The sequence below is a fragment of the Odocoileus virginianus genome, chromosome 24 (assembly GCF_023699985.2).
Source record: "Odocoileus virginianus isolate 20LAN1187 ecotype Illinois chromosome 24, Ovbor_1.2, whole genome shotgun sequence".
NCBI classification, from domain to species: Eukaryota; Metazoa; Chordata; class Mammalia; order Artiodactyla; family Cervidae; genus Odocoileus; species Odocoileus virginianus.
The window spans coordinates 40,053,113-40,072,730 of record NC_069697.1 but is presented as its reverse complement, the minus strand read 5'-3'; the positions used below and the strand labels follow the sequence as shown (position 1 = coordinate 40,072,730).

General features: G+C 43.0%; 1 protein-coding gene across 2 annotated transcripts in view; it reads left to right on the top strand.

The window, feature by feature from the left end:
• MYRFL (myelin regulatory factor like) overlaps window positions 1–19,618 on the top strand; it is a 121,998-nt gene that overhangs the window by 48,475 nt on the left and 53,905 nt on the right. For both annotated transcript variants that reach the window (XM_070454606.1, XM_070454605.1), the window contains exons 7-11: window positions 659–854; window positions 2,880–2,956; window positions 4,770–4,880; window positions 7,978–8,068; window positions 15,302–15,502. In XM_070454606.1, the coding sequence (XP_070310707.1) occupies window positions 659–854; window positions 2,880–2,956; window positions 4,770–4,880; window positions 7,978–8,068; window positions 15,302–15,502 (676 nt within the window). The remainder of the gene's footprint in view (window positions 1–658; window positions 855–2,879; window positions 2,957–4,769; window positions 4,881–7,977; window positions 8,069–15,301; window positions 15,503–19,618) is intronic.

The window sequence follows — 19,618 nt, the reverse complement described above, 5'->3', positions numbered from 1 at the left end:
TTTGAGTGTGGTGATGCTGATGAAATGAGAGATTTTTTGTAAGAAGGAAAGAAATGAATTCTATCCCAGACATTTGATATGATAGTAAGTTCTCAACTTCTAACTAAGTCTTTCTTCTATACAAGTCTTTCTATTGTATAGTGGAGTCAAATTAGAAATGTAGGAAACACAAAGCGAAAAGGCAGGCTGAGGAGACAATGATTCCATTTGGCGAGAATTGTACTTCTTTCTCATGAAGAAAAAAGGCTGTGAGATAGCCAGCTGTGTTCTGAAATACCATTTTCATTTCCTTGGTTAAAATTAACAAAATTGATTGATTAGATATAGCAAGAGGGCTTCCCTGGTGGCTCAGTTGGTAAAGAGTCTGCCTGCAATGCAGGAGACCTGGATTCGATCCCCTGGAGAAGGGAGTGGCAACCCACTCTTGTATTGTTCCCTGGAGAATTTCATGGACAGAAGAGCCTGGCAGGCTACAGTCCATGGGACTGCAAACAGTCGGACACGACTGAGTGACTAACACTTTCACATTGTTCAGATATAGCAAAAGATACTTTCCAAAATGTATTTTCCCAAAATGTCTGTATAATTAATACTGTTCATGAAAGAAAATGTGTAGAAAATATTTGTAAGACTGGTTTCTTGCTTCCACTTTTCATAGACCCAATGTAGGCTATCGAGTTGTCACAGACAAAGGATTTAATTTTTCGCCAGCAGATGAAGCTTTTGTTTGCCAAAAGAAGAACCATTTTCAGATCACCATCCATATTCAAGTTTGGGGAAGTCCAAAATTTGTCAAAACCCAAATGGGTCTAAAGCCAATAGAAATGTTTTACTTGAAAGCCTTTGGGGTTAAGGTAAGTCTTTATTTAGTTTCATCTCATTCAGCCAACATTTAGTAAGTGTTCCAGTTGTCTGTTACTACATAACCATCTACCCTGAAACTTAGCAACTGAAAATAATAACACTCATTGGTTTAGATCAAAAATCTGCCACTTGGTCAGGGCTTGGCTCTACTCAGGAGTCATTAGCTGGGTCCAGTTTCCAAGATGGCTCACTTGAGTGTCTGTCAAGTCTGTGCTGGCCATCAGCCAGGAGCTCAAAGAGGGCTGCAGCTCGGAGCCTTGGGCTCTTCTCCAAGTAGACCTCTCTGCGCGACAGCTTGAGCTTCCTCACAGCATGGTGGATGGGGTCTAAGAATAAATACTTCAAGACATAGGAAATAGAAGCTACCAATTCAGAATCGGGCAGAACATCACTTCAAACCACGGCTTTAAAGTTTTTAGTGTATAAATCTTGGACTTCTTTTGCTGAGTGTAATTAGTTTATTCTTTTTGAGGCTGGTGTGTTTCCATATGCAGTTGGTTCATAGTTTTCACCAAATTCCCAAAGAAGTCTGTAACTTAAAAAAGCCAAGGAACCACTAATCTAGTCGATGCTCCCTCCTTCCCAGTTAACAGAGGGGAAACTGAGGCCCAGGAAAGTCACACCATTCATCCAAAATAGTAAATAATAGAGGGGATTAGAATGCAGGTAAGATGACTTCTGAGTGGTCAACAAGTATTTATTGCATTATTACCTCAGATCCAGCTCCTTAGGGTGAGAAATATCCATTATCTACATATATTTTTTTCTGATCACTAACCTGAGTCTCCCAAAGTGGCACTTTACCACTAGTGGCGCTTCACCGCTAAACACATCAGCTGCTCTTGCTCCAAACCAAGCTCTTAAATAAAACCAATGCAAACCAAACAAACACAAAAAGATAAACAGCAAGCACACAATAATAAAACATATATTTCTGATTGTGGAAGTAATATGAGTCCAGTGTGGATATTATGGAATAAATAGAAAAGTATGAAAGAAGAGATAAAATTCATTCATACTTGGGATCCACAATTTAGTAACTTAATTTTTCTTTTTTTTTCTGTTATTAAAATTAATCTCATATAGATAATATTATATTGTGGAAGTAGCATTATATAATATCATTAAAGACTATAAAATATTATTAAACAAAGATGATATGGTTTTCCATTATATCAAGATACCATATTAATTCCTGTATTACTGTAAATTTTTTATTGGTAATAAAACTGCAGTGAACATTCAGGCATATTAATTTTTGTATGAGAATAAATTCCAGAATAGGCATTGCACATTGAACATATGATCAGTATTAAAACTCTTGATACTGGTTGCCTAATTGCTTTCTGGAAAGATAGTGACTATGCAAATAACTGTAAGTCATAGGGCAGATACCAGCAGACACTTGCTACTCTTCCCTAATAACAAGAAGACTTTGTAGCAACTGTTGAATAAATGTCATTTCTTAGGTTTTATTTATTTTTACTGTTTATTGTTATTTCTTATTAGTAAGCTCTGAAAGGGCTGAGATTTCTGTTAGCTTTGTCTTCTCACCTCTATTGCCTAATGCAATGCCTGTGTTCAAAGCAGGTGCTCAACAAGTATTTATGAAATGAATGAATGAATGAATGAATGAACGAATGAGTGCATGTATCTGTTGAGCTGCCTTGCTCTTGTGTTTTGGGGATTTCCTGATAGCTCAGCACCTGCAATGCAGGAGACCCTGGTTCAATCCCTGGGTCGGGAGGATCCATGGTCTGCTCTATGTTCCCTGTTCTCTCTTGTCTTGTGTTTTCTTTGTTTAGCTCTTCAGTTATTTGTTCCTTTTCTCACCAATAGCGCACTGCTTTAAGGTCAGAGTCCTTACACATCTTTCAGTGACTTGGGCCTCTTGTCAAGTGCTTAACATAATGCCTTGGGAAACTTTTTAAGTAATTGAAAATTATTTACTAATGAATGTTTTAATTAATAAAGAAATTAATTATGAAGTAATTACTTTTTGTTATTCTACATAGGTAGAAGCCACCAATCAAATAATTGCTATTGAACAGTCCCAAGCAGACAGAAGCAAAAAGATTTTCAATCCTGTTAAGTAAGAACTTCTTTTCTGAAATCTCTTGTGAACATCTTTTGGGAAGAAAATCTATTGCCAAATTTACTTTATTTTAAAAGAATTCCACGATACAGACTAAACTAGTAATAATGTGTTAGTATTATGAACACATGCTTATCAATAAAAGTAGGTAAAATATATTGAAATAATTGCAAAAAAATCTGTATAAAAAGCCCCATCTTTTAGGTCATCATTATTTACAGAATATTTATTACTGACAACCTTGCTAACAACTTTGGTTCCTCGAGACAGATTATAATTAGATCGTTCTTTTAATTTTTCATTTAAATCAGCATGCTACTGATTGAATTGATTTTGAAGTTCTGGATCCATGCTGTGCTTATAATTCATTTATCTTGTTTCTTAAAGCAATGCTGTTAGATTGCTTAATGAGCCCTAAAATAGAAAGAATGAAGGGAACTTCCCCAGTGGTCCAGTGGCTAAGACCCCGTGCTCCCAATGCAGGGGGCCTGGGTTCAATTTCTGATCAGGAAACTAGGTCCACATGTCACTACTAAGATCCTGTGCAGCCCAAGAAATAAATAAATGAAAATAATATTTCAAATAAAGAAAGCCAGAGGACTGGGATCATCCAAAACAATATGGTGGACCGCACCATATAAAATGAATGAGACTTGCTTTCTGACTGACTGGCTGGGGATGATCTGACCCAGATTCAGTCCTATTTGGGGAAGAAGATGGTGCTAGAGCCTGAATAGACCAGATGTGAGCTCAGCCTGAAGCTCAAGCATGTACAGACAGCTCTGAACTTGCCTGGTACATCTGGTTTTCCCTTGCCGGGAGGCTGTGTGTGGTCTACCTTAGGAGCAGGCAGCTTCCCACAGCCAGACCAGGAGAAGGCAAATACGTGAAGGAGATGTGAACGAGTTCACCAGGAACCTAGAGGAACCGCTTCTGTCGGGAGGAGAGCACTATAGTGACAGTGACACAGGTGACAGGGCATCTCTCCTGTTGTCGAGATCAAAGAGCCACAATGTAGGCGCACACAGCCCTTTGGAGTCCGGTACTCTGGACTTGAACTGCTGCTGAATGAGCATTCCTAACCATTCAACTGAATTAAAAGACACTTTCTCCTTGGAGGAAAAGCTATGACAAACCTAGACAGCGTATTAAAAAGCAGAGACATCACTTCACTGACCAAGGTCCATATAGTTAAAGCTATGGTTTTTTCAGTAGCTATGTATGGATGTGAGAGCTGGACCATAAATAAGGCTGAACACTGAAGAAATAATGCTTTAAACTGTGGTGCTGGAGAAGACTCTTGAGAGTCCCTTGAACTACAAGGAAATCAAACCAGTCAATCCAAAGGAAATCACCCCTGAATATTCATTGGAAGGACTGATGCTGAAGCTGAAACTCCAATACTTTGGCCACCTGTTGTGAAAAGCTGACTCATTGGAAAAGACGCTGATGCTGGGAAAGATTGAGGGCAGGAGAAGAAGGGGATGCCAGAGGATGAGATGGTTGGAGGGCATCACTGACTCAATGGATGTGAATTTGAGCAAACTCCAGGAGATTGTGAAGGACAGAGAAGCCTGGTGTGCTGCAATCCAAGGATTTGAAAGAGTTGGACATTACTTAGGGACCGAACAAAGAGTAACTCCCTGGCAGCCATTCCTGACTAGGCTGTGGGTACTATATTAAAAATCAGTGTCCTCCACAGTGTGATAAGAATGAGGGACTAAACATACCTCAGAATCTAAGAATGAATCAGATATGATCAAAAGCTAAATTCTTTTAAGTCTCTTGGTGTTTTTGCTGTTTGCTTTAGAATTAACCTGCTGGCCGACCAGGTCACCAAAGTAACTCTGGGCCGGTTACACTTCAGTGAAACCACAGCAAATAACATGAGAAAGAAGGGGAAGCCAAACCCTGACCAGAGGTACTGGCGTGGTGTGTATACATCGCGGGGTGGGGGGGTGAGGGGGTAGCTGGTTGTGCTACCTGACAGCCCAGGGTCCCCAGAGCCCCCTCTGATCCCCTTGGCCTCCCTCAGCTGCTTTCCTCCCTTCCCTGACTCTGTTGCCACATTTCATTTACCCTTAGACATCGTCCTTCTTCCATCCTCACACCCTGTGATGCCTCCTCTCCTGTCCAGCCTTCAAGTGGCTTGTTTTCATTCTCCCCGTGATCCTTCTGCTGGGGTCCCCAACCACCCGGATCTAATGCCTGATGATTTGGGGTGGAGCTGATGTAATAATCATAGAAGTAAAGTGCACAATAAATGTAATGCACTTGAATCTTCCTGAAACTATGCCCCTTCCACCCCAGTCCATGGAAAAATTCTCTTCCATGAAACTGGCCCTTTGTGCAGCTGGAGACAGCTGCATCTGGAGGGGCCATGTGTTCATGCCTTGTGACTGGCTAAGGGCTAAGGATTGATGGCATTTCTTGAATTCTGTGTGCTGGTCACTACTTTAATGGCCTGAGTTCTGCTGTAGCCTTTTTTGATTGAAAATACATTTGCATTAATGATTGACACCTGTGATTCTCAGAATGTGCTCCCAGGACCAGCACAGATGCTATCACCTAGACACTTATTAGAGATGCAAATTGTTGGGACTCACTAAAAACCTACCTGATCAAAAACTTGGGGTGAGGTCTAGCAGTCTATATTTTAACAAGCCCCTCCCCAGCCCAAGTGATTTGATGCATGCTCAAGTTTAGGAACCACTGATTTTATTTTATTTTGTTTGTTTTTCATTTATTTTTATTAGTTGGAGGCTAATTACTTCACAATATTGTAGTGGTTTTTGTCATACATTGACATGAATCAGCCATGGATTTACATGTATTCCCCATCCCGATCCCTCCTCCCACCTCCCTCTCCACCTGATCCCTCTGGGTCTTCCCAGTGCACCAGGCCCGAGCACTTGTCTCATGCATCCAGCCTGGGCTGGGGATCTGTTTCACCCTAGATAATACACATGTTTCGATGCTGTTCTTTTGAAACATCCCACCCTCACCTTCTCCCACAGAGTCCAAAAGTCTGCTCTGTACATCTGTGTCTCTTTTTCTGTTTTGCATATAGGGTTATCATTACCATCTTTCTAAATTCCATATATATGTGTTAGTATACTGTAATGGTCTTTATCTTTCTGGCTTACTTCACTCTGTATAATGGGCTCCAGTTTCATCCATCTCATTAGAACTGATTCAAATGAATTCTTTTTAATGGCTGAGTAATATTCCATGGTGTATATGTCCCACAGCTTCCTTATCCATTCGTCTGCTGATGGGCATCTAGGTTGCTTCCATGTCCTGGCTATTATAAACAGTGCTGCGATGAACATTGGGGTGCACGTTTCTCTTTCAGATCTGGTTTCCTCAGTGTGTATGCCCAGAAGTGGGATTGCTGGGTCATACAGCAGTTCTAATTCCAGTTTTTTAAGGAATCTCCACATTGGTCTCCATAGCGGCCGTACTAGTTTGCATTCCCACCAACAGTGTAGGAGGGTTCCCTTTTCTCCACACCCTCTCCAGCATTTATTGCTTGTAGACTTTTGGATAGCAGCCATCCTGACTGGCGTGTAATGGTACCTCATTGTGGTTTTGATTTGCATTTCTCTGATAATGAGTGATGTTGAGCATCTTTTCATGTGTTTGTTAGCCATCTGTATATCTTCTTTAGAGAAATGTCTGTTTAGTTCTTTGGCCCATTTTTTGATTGGGTCATTTATTTTTCTGGAATTGAGCTGCATGCTCAAGTTTAGGAACCACTGATTTTAGAACAAAGGTTTTGGAGTTGGAGGGAATTGAGTTTGACTATTTGATACTGCCATTTACTAGCTGGGTGACCTTGAGCATGGAACTTAACCTCCCTGAGATTCATTTTCCTATTCTGTAAAAACGGTTCAATACCCATATCCTTCTCCAATAAGGTTGTTTTGGGGCTCTAAGTGAAATAATGTAGATAAACTGCTTAGCCCAGCACATGGCACATTTTGAGAACTCAGTGGGCAGTAGCTAATTATTTTCATCATTGTAACAGTTATTACAATTATTGACGTACTTTAGTTTCAGGGGAAAAGTCTTACTCCCTAAGGATTGGAGACTGTTTAGAGTGCTACAGAAGAAGTTGGTGAAGCTTTTTTTTTTAATGAAATTCTTAAAGTAAATGCTTTTCTCATAGGGATAGTTTATATTTTGACTTTAAAGAAATGGTCTAATAAGGACCTACTGTATAGCACAGGGAACTCTATTCAATACTCTGTAATGATCTATGTGAGGAAAGAATCTAAAAAAGAGTGGACATATATATGAGATTCACTTTCCTGTATAGCAGAAACTAACTTCAATAAAAAGTTTTAAAACTGCATCATACTTCTTTGAAAAAAAGAGGAAGAAATGGTCTAATCTTAAAAATGTCTCATCAGTGATACACATAAAGAGCAGTTAAAATAGTGAGGAAGATCGCCTTGATAACAATCGGAAGAGAGGGTTCTGGTTTTTGACTGAAGTCATGACTGGAGGCTATGAAAGGTGAGGTTACATGACCAAGAGCAGATCAGGAAGGAGGCTGTGCGCTGGGCGGGCCCCGTGGGGTCACCCCCACCCCCCACCCCTGCCTTACGGCCTAGGATGTGTGGCTTGGAGGGCTCTGGACAAAGGCACCTCTAGGTGACTTTTTTGTGCGTGTGGGTGTGAGCAATGCTGTACTGAGGGCCCAGGGACGCACCAGCGTAAGGCCTGCCCCGGGCCAGCACTGATGGGCCGAGCCCAGTCGGCCCAGTGATGGCTGCTGTGGGCGTGCAAAACAGCACACTCGTCCCTCAAGCTGAGTGACAGGCAGACCCAGAACAACAGTGAGTGAACCAACGCCTCTGTGGTTTCACAGGAGGGGCAAATTAGAGTGGGAGAGAAAGTCTTCAAATATGTAAACCCATCTGGGTAAATTCTCTGTTAATTACAATTTGATGGCGCAAACTATGTCTCTTGTTTCCTGATGTGTTGGCATTGGCCTGCTGTTTCTGAACTAGATACTTCATGTTGGTGGTTGGACTGTATGCTGCTAACCAAGACCAGTTCTACCTGTTGTCTGCCCACATCTCTGAACGGATCATTGTAAGGGTAAGTGCGGTTATTTGACTTTTCAGGATCCCATGTGTTGTTGTTGTTGTTGTTTTTTCCCCTCTAAGAAGCCTTTACATATTCAGTGGAATGCATGGAGTATGCAGTTTCTCAATTGCCAGTGATGACAAAGATAATGATAGTAATAGCAGGTACTGCTATTTTAGTTTTTACATTGTGGTTCTCAGCCAGAACTTTTGTTTCCCGTGGGTCATTTGGCAATGTCTGCAAACATTTTTGGTTGTTACACCTAGGGGAGCTATTGGCATCTAGTGGGTTAAAGCCAGGGATGCTGCTCAACACGTTATGATGCCCAGGACAGCCCCCACAACAGAGCCACTCCTCCTCAAATGTCAGTAGTGCCATAGTTGAGAAACCCCGGTTTTTACAGTATGTTGTAGGCACTGGGATACATAATTTCTATATGATATCATTCTACATTGTTTCACGTTTACATTACCTTCTTTACACCCAGAGGAACTAAGGCTTAAGAGGGAGAGAAAGTCATCTGTGGGCACAAAGCTAGTAGGTAAATGATGGAGCCTGGGTTACAGCCCAGTCCCCTCTGACCCCAAAGGCCACAGGGTGGGGCAATAGGCAGGAAGGCACCCCATGGCCCAGAGTGATCGGTGACCCCAGGGACTTCTAGGCTGCTGCCCAGAGCATAGTAATGGCTCAGCGCGTTTTGCTGAATGAACGATTGGTCACAGCTCTGGACGGGAGTCTTGGCAGCCACAAAAACATAAAGCTATTGGCAGCTGCATCTGCAGCTGTGTGCGGCCAGGCTGGCCAGCACGGAGAATGCCAGGGCCGTGAGGGAGCAGGTAACCACAGGCCGGGCAGCCCTGGGAGGAGCTGATGGGTGATGGGTCTTTGAAGTGCCACAGGGGGACGTGCACCCTCCAGCAGGGAAGCTAGTTCACAGTGGGGCTCGCCCACTGACATGGCTGTTAAACTTAGGCCTGGGGACAAGAGCTGCCCATTTGGGGAAGTGAGTCTTCCACAGCTTGCCTTGAGCTGTTCTCAAACAAAGGGCCCTCTGTGTCATTCTTTTAGTCAATAAAAAATAACAAGCCATCTATTAGTGGAACTCTTGAAACTACATCTCAGAGTTTTATTGGAAGTAAAGTAATGATGGAAATGAAGTAAAACACTGGTGTGTCCAGATGTCCCCGGGCGGGGCCGGCTCTGTGCCCGCCAGCACGCATACGCAGACTGTGTTTCTGTGGGGCCTGATCTAAGCTTCAGCAAAACAGCCTCCTCTGGGGCAAAGGCAGGTGGGACCCCCTCCTTAGGTCATGAGCCGAGGGCAGAGGTTCCGGCCCATACCTCAGCCAGGGTTGGGGTGGTCTTTGACACCTCACCTGCTGTCCTCTGGAATTGCTTTGGTGTGCTAATGAATGTGATTTAAAGTCAAGTCTGGAAACCTAGGTTGCTTGTTTTTTCTGATTCCTCACAGGAAGGAGCAAATACAGGCAATGCCTTTCTTTTTAACTAGGGTAGATCGGATACCATGAAACTGCTGCTTTGAGTGGTGACATTCATGCTTAAGTCAAGCAGTCTGCTAGTCACCTGCGTACTTTAAATACTTTACCTGGTGTTGAGATTTCTCCATTTCCTGCTGACAGCCCCTGCAAAGCTCTGCTTAGGCTGCCGTGCAAGTCTCCGCAGCAGCAAAGGGAGAGGGGAGCGTGGCTGGACACGCTGTTCCCAGAACTCTCTGTTAATGGGCTCTTTCTTATACCCAAAGTTCAATGAAAATTTAACTCATGATGATGACCCTGAGAAGTCCAAAGTTTCTGTAATGCATGTTAAGTATGACTATTGAAAAAATTATGCATAGTATAGACTGGATGTCATATTATTCACTAAGTTTTTATTTTTTAAAAATGAGTGTGTTCTACACTCAATGGCTTTCTTCTAGCCATAATTTTTGGTTAAAGAGAATACCCTATTCTATATGTATGCTGGGTAACACAAAGGTTACCCTAACAACAATGAGAAAAAAAACGATAGTAATAATATCTTTCCCTCACACTGGAAATATCTTACTGAGATTATTTTGTTCTAACCCCAAATGCAGAGTGAAAATGAATGCAGACTTTTGCATTTATTTAAGCATATAATGTTTAAATCAACTAAGAGAAAAACTGAATTTAAGAAATGCCATTATTGTTTGAATCAGTGAGTTTTAGAGAGCACGTTTCCTGCCCCTGAGATTCTAGAGGGTGCAAAACAGGTATATGTACCATGGGTTGAGCAGAGGGCAGACCAGCCTACATTCTACAAAAAAGCCAGATATGCCCTCTTGGGCCAAGGCCTGGGCCTGTTAGTTCGAGTTCTAGAATGAAGGAAGAGAAATGTGACAAAGGTAAGACCTGACCACATTATATGGAGACCTGCAAATTGCATTTAGCAAATCCAGATTCATTTTGAGAACTGAGTCATTTTTCCCTGTAGCAGAAATTAACATAAGGGTGAGTGTATGGAGGAAGGTTGGGCTTCCTAGGTGGCTCAGATGGTAAAGAATCCACCCGCAATGCTGGACACCTGAGTTTGATCCCTGGGTTGGGAAGATCCCCTGGAGGAGGGCATGGCAACCCACTCCAGTATTCTTGCCTGGAGAATCCCATGGACAGAAGAGCCTGGCAGGCTACAGTCGTTGGTGTCGCAGAGCCGGACACGACTGAGTGAGCAAGCGAAGCACACACAGCCTGAAGACTGGAGTAGATGATTTTCAGGCCTCAAGGTGGGGAGGGGGTTTCAGGAGACCAAGCTCTTCAGAATTCTCTGAGGAGAGAGAAACAGGGGCAGGATCCAGCAATTGTTCATCCAGGTTTTCAATCAAAACAGCTTTGGAAAGATATTTTGGTCCCATACTGTAAATTGACCAATTTAATGGAAATTAAAGCTCACTCCAAAGAACAGATTTGTTTCCCAGCTCTTTGTTTTGGGGAGCATTCCCCAGCAGAGGTCCTTCAATTCTCCTTGTTAATGGCTAGACTTTCCTTCAGCTCTATTCTTCTCCTAAAACACATAATTAAACCTGGTTGGAAGGGCTATGTTGCGAGCAGGAGGGATGATCAGTTTTGTCCGCCTTTCAAAGACATGCCAGGGTTTCCTAGTTTTGAAAACCATTAATTTATTCCAGCTTATTTTTCCAGAAGAATAGAAATGGGCAGGTCCCCCAGGTTCTCTTTTATTGCTCTGCAACCACAGTGCCACAAGGTGGGAAACCCACACGCGGGATCGGGAAAGACAAAGAGAAAGGATGCAGATGCAAGGATGGTGAGGGATTGGGGGGAGAACAGAGACATTCCAGGTACCATCTCTGTTTTCCCTGGCCCGTGCCCATTTCTGACCACAAACCTCCCTTCCCTTCCCCTACACACTCAACCTGCACACACACATACCCCTCTTCTGAATTTCAGCTGAATTTTTATTTACACAAGGAATCAGTGGGCAGAGCAATGTCTGTCTCACTGTGCAGTTGGAGTTCAACAGAACAGTCTACTGACTACAGAAGGGGTAACTCATGAGCCCTTTCATAGTGGTATGGAGCTAGTGTATGACCTAAAGAAGTTATTCTTAAACTGTGTTGAGAATAAGAATCCCCTGGAGAGCTGGTGGAAACACGGATGCCTGGGTCCCACCTCCACAATTTTTGGTTCAGTAGGTTGGAGATGTCTGAGAATATACACTTCTTTTTTTCTAATTTATCTTTTAAAATTAATTTTTAATTTGACAATTGCTTTACAATATTGTGTTGGTTTCTGCCGGACAGCTATGTGAATCAGCCATAAGTACACATATGTCTCCTCCCCCTTCAACCTCCCTCTCACACCCCACCCCATCCCACCCTCCTAGGCTGTCTCAGAGCACCGGGTTGAGCTCCCTGTGTTGTACAACTTCCCGCTCACTTCAGTTCAGTTCAGTTACTCAGTCGTGTCTGACTCTTTGTGACCCCATGGACCACAGCATGCCAGGCTTCCCTGCCCATCACCAACTCCCGGAGCTTGCTCAAACTCATGTCTGTTAAGTCGGTGATGCCATCCAACCATCTCATCTTCTGTGGTCCTCTTCGCCTCCTGCCTTCAATCTTTCCCAGCATCAGGGTGTTTTCTAAAGAGTCAGTTCTTTGCATCAGTGGCCAAAGTTTTAGAGCTTCAGCTTCAGCATCAGTCCTTCCAATTACTACTCAGGGCTGATTTTCTTTAGGATTGACAGGTTTGATCTCCTTGCAGTCCAAGGGACTCTCACTAGCTTCCCGCTAGCCATCTATTTTACAGATGGTAATGAATATGTTTCAGTGCTACTCTCTCAAGATTATGCATTTCTAACAAGCTTCCAGGAGATGCTGATACTGCTGTGGCCTGTGGACCACACTTTGAGTAACCCTGGTAGATTGCATCTCTAGGCCCATTTTTCTAGACCTTTCAAAAGGTACAAGAATGAGTTTCTTGCCTTCCTCAGCTCAAGCTTTCGTATTATGCTCTTTGGCTGCTCTTTAGAAGCCCAAACTGATAAAGCAAAGAAATCCAGCATCCCTTTCCAACCTTTGCTACTAGTGATGGTTCCCGTCCCAAGCATCTGCAGGGGGCGCCATTTCCACTGTATTCTCTGTGGAGGGAGCTCCCTCTTAACTGTGCAGCTCCGCAGATGCTACTGAGAGGACGGACTGATGACAGGCTGAATGGTGCTTACTATGCACAGCAGATTGTATTGAGCATGAATTTGAGACCATTCATCCTCATTTTTACAAAGTGTTCATGCATACATGATTTCAGTTAACTCCCACAACCCCATAAGATAGGTGAGGACATTATTATCTGTATTCTTCAGAGGAGAAAACTGGTAGAGGGAGGTTAGGTAAGTGGCCCAAAGTCACACAGCCCCTTTGTGTCACAACATAGAATAAAATGTTCAGGTCATCCCTAAATATGTAAGGCTGTGGGATAAATAATAAAAGTACTCTGTAAACTTTATTTTGGCTTTTGATAGCAATCAACCACTATTGGGCCACATCTGAGCACAAATTCATGATCCCAGAATGTTTTTCTGTGGTTCCACTGCAGTTTGCTTTGATACATTAACACTCCTGTTACTAGAGAAGGAAAATAAGTTCACAGATTTTATAATAAAATTCTCCATTAGCAAAGAGTCTGCCTGCAATGCAGAAGACCTAGGTTTGATCCCTGGGTCAGGAAGAATCCCCAAGGAAGGAAGTGGCTACCCACTCCAGTATTCTTACCTGGAGAATTCCATGGACAGAGGAGTCTGGCAGGCTACAGTCCATGGGTTCGCAAAGAGTCAGATACAACTGAACACACATACATTAGTGAGGAGGAATCCTCTTCAAGGCTCTGTATTTTAAACTTTGTAGATCTATGGACCATTCCAAAATGATTTGAATATGTTTTAGGAATTTGAGTTTTCATTTGATGAAAACCAAGTGAGATTCTTGTAATTGTTCCCCCAAAATTGAACCTACTTATATCTGCTGTTCCAGTACTATCAAGTTACCAACAGGATAATAATTATCCCAGAGCTCATTAAGAAAAAGAAAATCCATCACTGTCCTGTTTTGTTTCCTTGAAGTGGCTCATTATGTTCATAGTAGAGGAAAATACACCAGCATTTTATATGGCATACCTTTGGATTTAGTTGACTGCTCACTATAAAAGGATTTGAGTCAAAGCCAAATTGCCATTCACAACCAAGGAGGCTCTGGGGACCTTGCAGAAAAGCTCTTTGTTCAGGTGAATTCGCACAAAATACTGTTCAAAATTGTTGCTGTATATTCTTTCCCTGCTTTTGTCTATGTGGTGTCAATGGTTGAGTCTTCCAAGCAGATCAAGGTTCAGACAGGTGGGAATGAAACTGGAAGTGAAAGACACCTGAATTTCCTAACTGAACCCAAACTTAGCAATAAACTTTGAGATTTCTTTTCATTATTATTTATAAATTAGTAACACACGACTATGGTAAAAACATTTAAATAATACCAAGAGAGTAGGTAGAGAAGGATAGGTCATAATTTTAAAAACATTAATTTTGTTGTGAGGATTTTGATGGATTCATTGATTCCCCACTCAAAGATATGTGGAAATATGGGACTTTCCTTGTGGTCCAGTGGCTAAGACTCCACACTTTCAATGCAGGGGGCCCAGGGTTCAATCCCCAGGCAGAGAACTAGAGTCCACATGCCACAACAAAAATCCTGAATGCCACAACTAAGACCCAGCGCAGCCAAATATATAAATAAATTGTTTTTGAAAAGATATGTGGAAATATGTTCACTGGCTACAGGGAAATGGGGCAGAGGGAAAGCAGTACAGTAGAAAATTATTTGGCAAAAAATTTTTATATAACAATAAAACCTCCAAAACTTTCTCTAGCCTAATAGATCCACTTGGATTTTCCTTGAAGACTGCATTCAGCCAGGGCTGCTTCTATGCAATACCACACAAAAGTCAAAGTTAGAATCATTATTTAATAATCAAAGGAAATATAATTGTAACTCTAGAACTTACTAGATTTGTGACCTTGGGAAATAGGCTTATTCTTTTAGAGTCTCAGTATCAGTAAAAGAAAGATAAGGGTCTTATCTCATGGAATTGGGGCGTGGATTAGCACTCAGCAAATGTAGCTGTTACAATGCTTCCTGCAGTATAATCTGTGCTTAGGGAATAGCTGAGGTGTATGAATTATGCTTGCGTTGTCATTTGCTTGTCGACTGTATATGAAATCATAAACATGAAGGTGATTTGAAACTATAAAAGGGCTAGCTAAATGCAAGGGCTTTTAAAAATTATCTGAACTTTAATAAACTTGTAATATTTTCTGACATAATATTCTGGTTTTAAATCATTATTATTATTCTCCCTAAAAAGATACTCATGTTGAGGTTTTTTCTTCTTCCTTATCATCCACCTACTATAACTGACACATTTTTAGTTCTATGTAGAAACCGGATGTTGCAAACCATGACAGGCTGAGCTCCTGCAGGTGGAGGTTGGGGGGGGAGTCTGTGGAGGATACAGAGCATTTAAAGGAGACTTCCTTGTTCTCCTGGGGCCGCAATTATTAGAATATGTCAGAATGTTCCATCTGACAAAGATTCTCAAGTGAAAGACTTAGCTAACATTCTGCTTTCCTTTGAGGAATAAAGCAATCATTTGTTCCTATGTCCATAACTTTAATTGTAATGTATTTATGTATTTTTTTTTCCAGGCCTCCAACCCTGGGCAATTTGAAAATGACATTGATGCATTATGGCAGCGAGGACAAGTTCCAGAGTCTATCGTTTGTCACGGGCGAGTGGGCATAAACACAGATGCACCGGACGAAGCCCTGGTTGTCTGTGGCAACATGAAAGTGATGGGGTCGATTATGCATCCCTCTGACAGCCGGGCAAAGCAGAATGTCCAGGAGGTGAGCAGGGGGCAGACCTCGGACACCTCCTCTGACACCCGAATCAGGAGTTCTGGGCTCTCCTGGCCTCTGACACGCTGTGCACGAGGCATCTCTCCACGTCACCTGCTGGCATGAGATAAACATGGCTCTTAACACTTAGCACTGGAGTCGTTAGGTGTCTCTGCTGAAACTATAATGCCAGTTCCTACCTGAGAGAATGCATTTACCACCCAGGAGTAGTGGGCCATGACAGCGTGACACTGGCTTCACAAGCAAGAAGTCTCCCAGTTACTTTCCACAGGCTGCTGCTTTTCTGTTATCAACCACTGGAGCTTGCCTTTCCTTTCATCTCCACCCTTCTATCTCCCTGTTCATCTTCTGAGCACTGTTTTAGGTCCGTTCTTGCTCATATTTCCCCTGGGCCTCTCCACCTTCTTCCTCCCAGAGTCCCTGGTGCCGGGCCTGCCAGCCACTGTCTTTCCTGCTCAGCATCCTTCTGAGAACTTTTAGAGAAACTTCACCTCCTCAGTCCTCACTCAGGCAACCCCATCATCCCATTTACAGGTCAAGACTTTTCCCCTCTGTAATGAGGCATGCATGCCTTATAAAAACCAGAAATCAGCCCTTGAAAGCAGGAGGCTACTTGTCCACTTTGGGCTTGCCTGGATAAAAATGCCTAACCTCACTGAAATGCCAGTGTCTTTATCTATAAGGTAGAGATGATGCTTCTCTGCCTAACCCCACTGAGTCTTTTATAATTTTTAACCCATGGAGACAGTAAGTACTGAATCATCTTGGAAAGTCACAAATGCTATGAAGACCTAAGGGGTCAGGATGAAGATGCCAGGTCATTCCAACCTTAATTCTGTTGCCCATTCTCGGCTTCTGCCCCCTCCCCACCTTCTCACACATACTGCATCTCTTGTAAACACTTTTGAGGCAGTTGCAGAACGGTGTTTTTAAATCTCCTTTCTGTATTCTTTCTCAGTTAATAGGAGACTTAATTTGTAAATCATTGGCCATGCTTCCAGACTGCATTCCTTTCCCAGTGCAGATCTGCACTGGTTTTTCTAAAGTAGCCAAGGAATGTCCTCGCTGGCTGAGAGAATCCCAGAGAAAGGCTGTAATTGTAGACTTTTATACTGATTGCAAAGTTGTGGTTCGTGTTAGAAGAGATGTGACCTACTAGCCGGATGGGAACTCTCAGGGTTGGGAGGTTCTCATACACATTTCCAGATACCAACCTTAGATACCATGCTTCTGCCTTTTAGAAAGAGATGAGCTTTCTGTGCTTCAGATCACACCAACTCAAATGCATCCTTGCAACTGGCTCTAAAATCCCCCACCAGGCCTTATCTAAATGTAAGCGGAAGATGACAAGTGGGGAGGGTCCTCCATAATCCCTCCGACTACCATTTACCAAGTGTCTTCATCGAATGATGTTCCTTGGTTTGACGGAAACATATTGTCTTAAAATAACAAGGTTCCCTGGAACTTCTCAAATCCCTCTAGGAAGCTTCTCCGTAAAGTGCAGTGTCACCCAATCAAGGCTCTAGATGAGACGTTCCTGTGTCCCCTTCCTGCCCAGAGCAGCAGGAGGAAAGAAAGAAAAGCAAGTCCCTGGTTAGAAGGCTAGTTTGAGTCCTGATTCTGGTACCTACTTGCCCAGGAACTTTGGCCCAGACCTGCTCTATGCCTCTGTTTATTATTCTGTGAGCGGGGAATACCCATATTCATTTCACTCACATTAAAGGATTTTTCTAATCTCATATATGGGAAACATTTTTAGATGTATACAGCTAAGCAGATATAAATGAATATTACTATTATTAACCTAAAAATGCAAGTTATATACACAATCCATCCATTATTTCACATTAATATTTTTGTTTTTCATAAGTCTATCCACACATAAAATACATGTCTCTAGAAATCTTGTCTACCTCATTCGCCATTTATTACAGACAAGAGAGATGATGATGGTGCTGACAGACACGTGAACTTTATCTTCACCTCTCCCTGACTCAATTTTCCCAACTTTTAAAAGGAAGGCCATTCTTCCAAACATGCCGGGAAGTGAAGCTTGGTTGATCTGATTGCAAGCGTAGGACTGGAGGATTTTTCCCATTCTTTAAGGAGGCGTGATAACCAGAGCAGCCTTCTGGATTAGCTGCTGTGAAACAACGTCTGTGACTACACCTGTGCCTGGTGCTGTGATGGGGGACGAATGTCAGCGGCTGAGTGCCTGACTCTGCGTCTCCTCACTCCAGGCAGTGGGGAGGGGGCTTTGCAGGTAATAAGCACACAGCACCCTGTGTGGAGAGGCCTGGAGGAGATTTCTGGGACTCATGTAGACTCACATCCAAGACACAGAGACGATAAAGCAGATGTGACTGAAGCCGGCAAAACAGAAGCTCTGGAAAATGAGATCAGCCTCTGTGAAGAGCAGTTTTACTTACCCAGACATGGTATTTACTGAGGCAATAATAACCTGGAGATGAAACACAGCTTTTACAATGGAAACTGAGCAAAATTAGGGTGGCAAAGTTATGCTGAGAACCAAAGGGGCATGAAGAACAGCAATGTCAATGCAAAAAAAATAAAATAAGGAAGTTGAACATTGAATGCACCAGTCAAATTTTGTGGTAAAGGCTGAAAATAAGGCAGCAAAGGGCTAAACAAGAAAAGCCAAGAAAAAAAAAATCAGTTAAGGTGAAATGGTCTAGACCATTTCAGTTGGTCTAGTACAATGGTCTAGACCAGTTCTCCCAACAGCACCAGCAGTATGCTAGTTAAAGACAAAAGTGTGATGAGCTCAAGAAAGCCAAACATGCAAAGTCTCCCTTCAGGGCCATGAGCCAAATCAGAAGTTCAGGGTGAGCTGGTGCCATTCACGCTGCTCCGGATGGGAGACTGATAGTCTGGGCTGTGGGCCATGTGTAATGAGATCTCCCTCCCTAAACAGACTGGAGTCCACGGTCTGTGATGTCTTCTCCGCGGTACAATGCTTGAGTTAATGATATGGAAACCTTGAGTGTGAGATAGCATAACAGAGACAGCCATTTGCATTCACAGTCAAAACTTTCCAAAACTGCTGTGGGCAAGATCGGGCGCCCAGATTCACTCACTAGGCTCTTACTCAACACACACCAGTGAGCAAGGCATGGGGTTGAATGGTGGCCTTGGTACAGTTCCTGGCAGAGGATTCCAAGGAGGCACAGCCCTTGTCTCTAGGGGTTTCCCTGGGCCAACTGTACATGGCACAGGGAACATGCAACTCAAGCTGTTTATATTTAGCTTTGGAAAGTCTACAATCCAGCATTAGAAATCATGAAAGCATTTTCTTAGATAAAGATTGTTCTAGAAGGTGTCTAGCTCTCCAAGTCAACCCTTAAAATTTTCTTTGGCCAAAAATCTGTCTGAAATACAATGGTAGTAGTCCTAGTGAATCTAATTGCTATGTCTGGGAATATGTCTTCAGGGAAAGCGAAGTCAAGGATCCCACTTGGACAGCAGGAGTTATTTTGCCTCTGTGTATCCTGGACAGTTGGCATGAGGGCACATTCTCCTCTGGTTTCCCTCTGCAACAAAGAAACTGGCACTGCCTCCGCTTTGCTCTCTGATGGGCCCTCATGCAGGAACCAGGGGACAATGAGAAGTAGGCAAAGTGGGCACAGGTCTCCCAAGAGAGTGGGGAGCAGGAGCCAGGGCAGGGCCTGGCTAGCGGGTTCGTGATTGACCCTGCCTTCAGTTCTGTTAGTGTCAGCAACGGTTCTGCCATTTCACTACCTCCATCCTTCCGTTCCTTCTTTCCTTCATTCAAAGTCTGGGTGCCTGTTACCTGTCAGACACTGTGCAGGCGCTCTGCAGGGTCTTAGATGGTCAAGATACAGGTCTCAGCCTCCGGGAAGGGACTTTCATGAAAATTTAAGCTCCAAATAAGAACTACTCCTTGAATCTTCAGGGCTTGGCATAGTGTCTGGCACATAGTAGCTACTCATTTTATATTGTTGAATGAAGTGGCTCACAGTGGCATGTACACACAGGGCAATATGAGACTCTGACTGCTCCATCTGGGTATGGCTGGCAAGGCTCTCCTTGCTCTGGCCTTGAGCCTTACAGTCTAGACACACG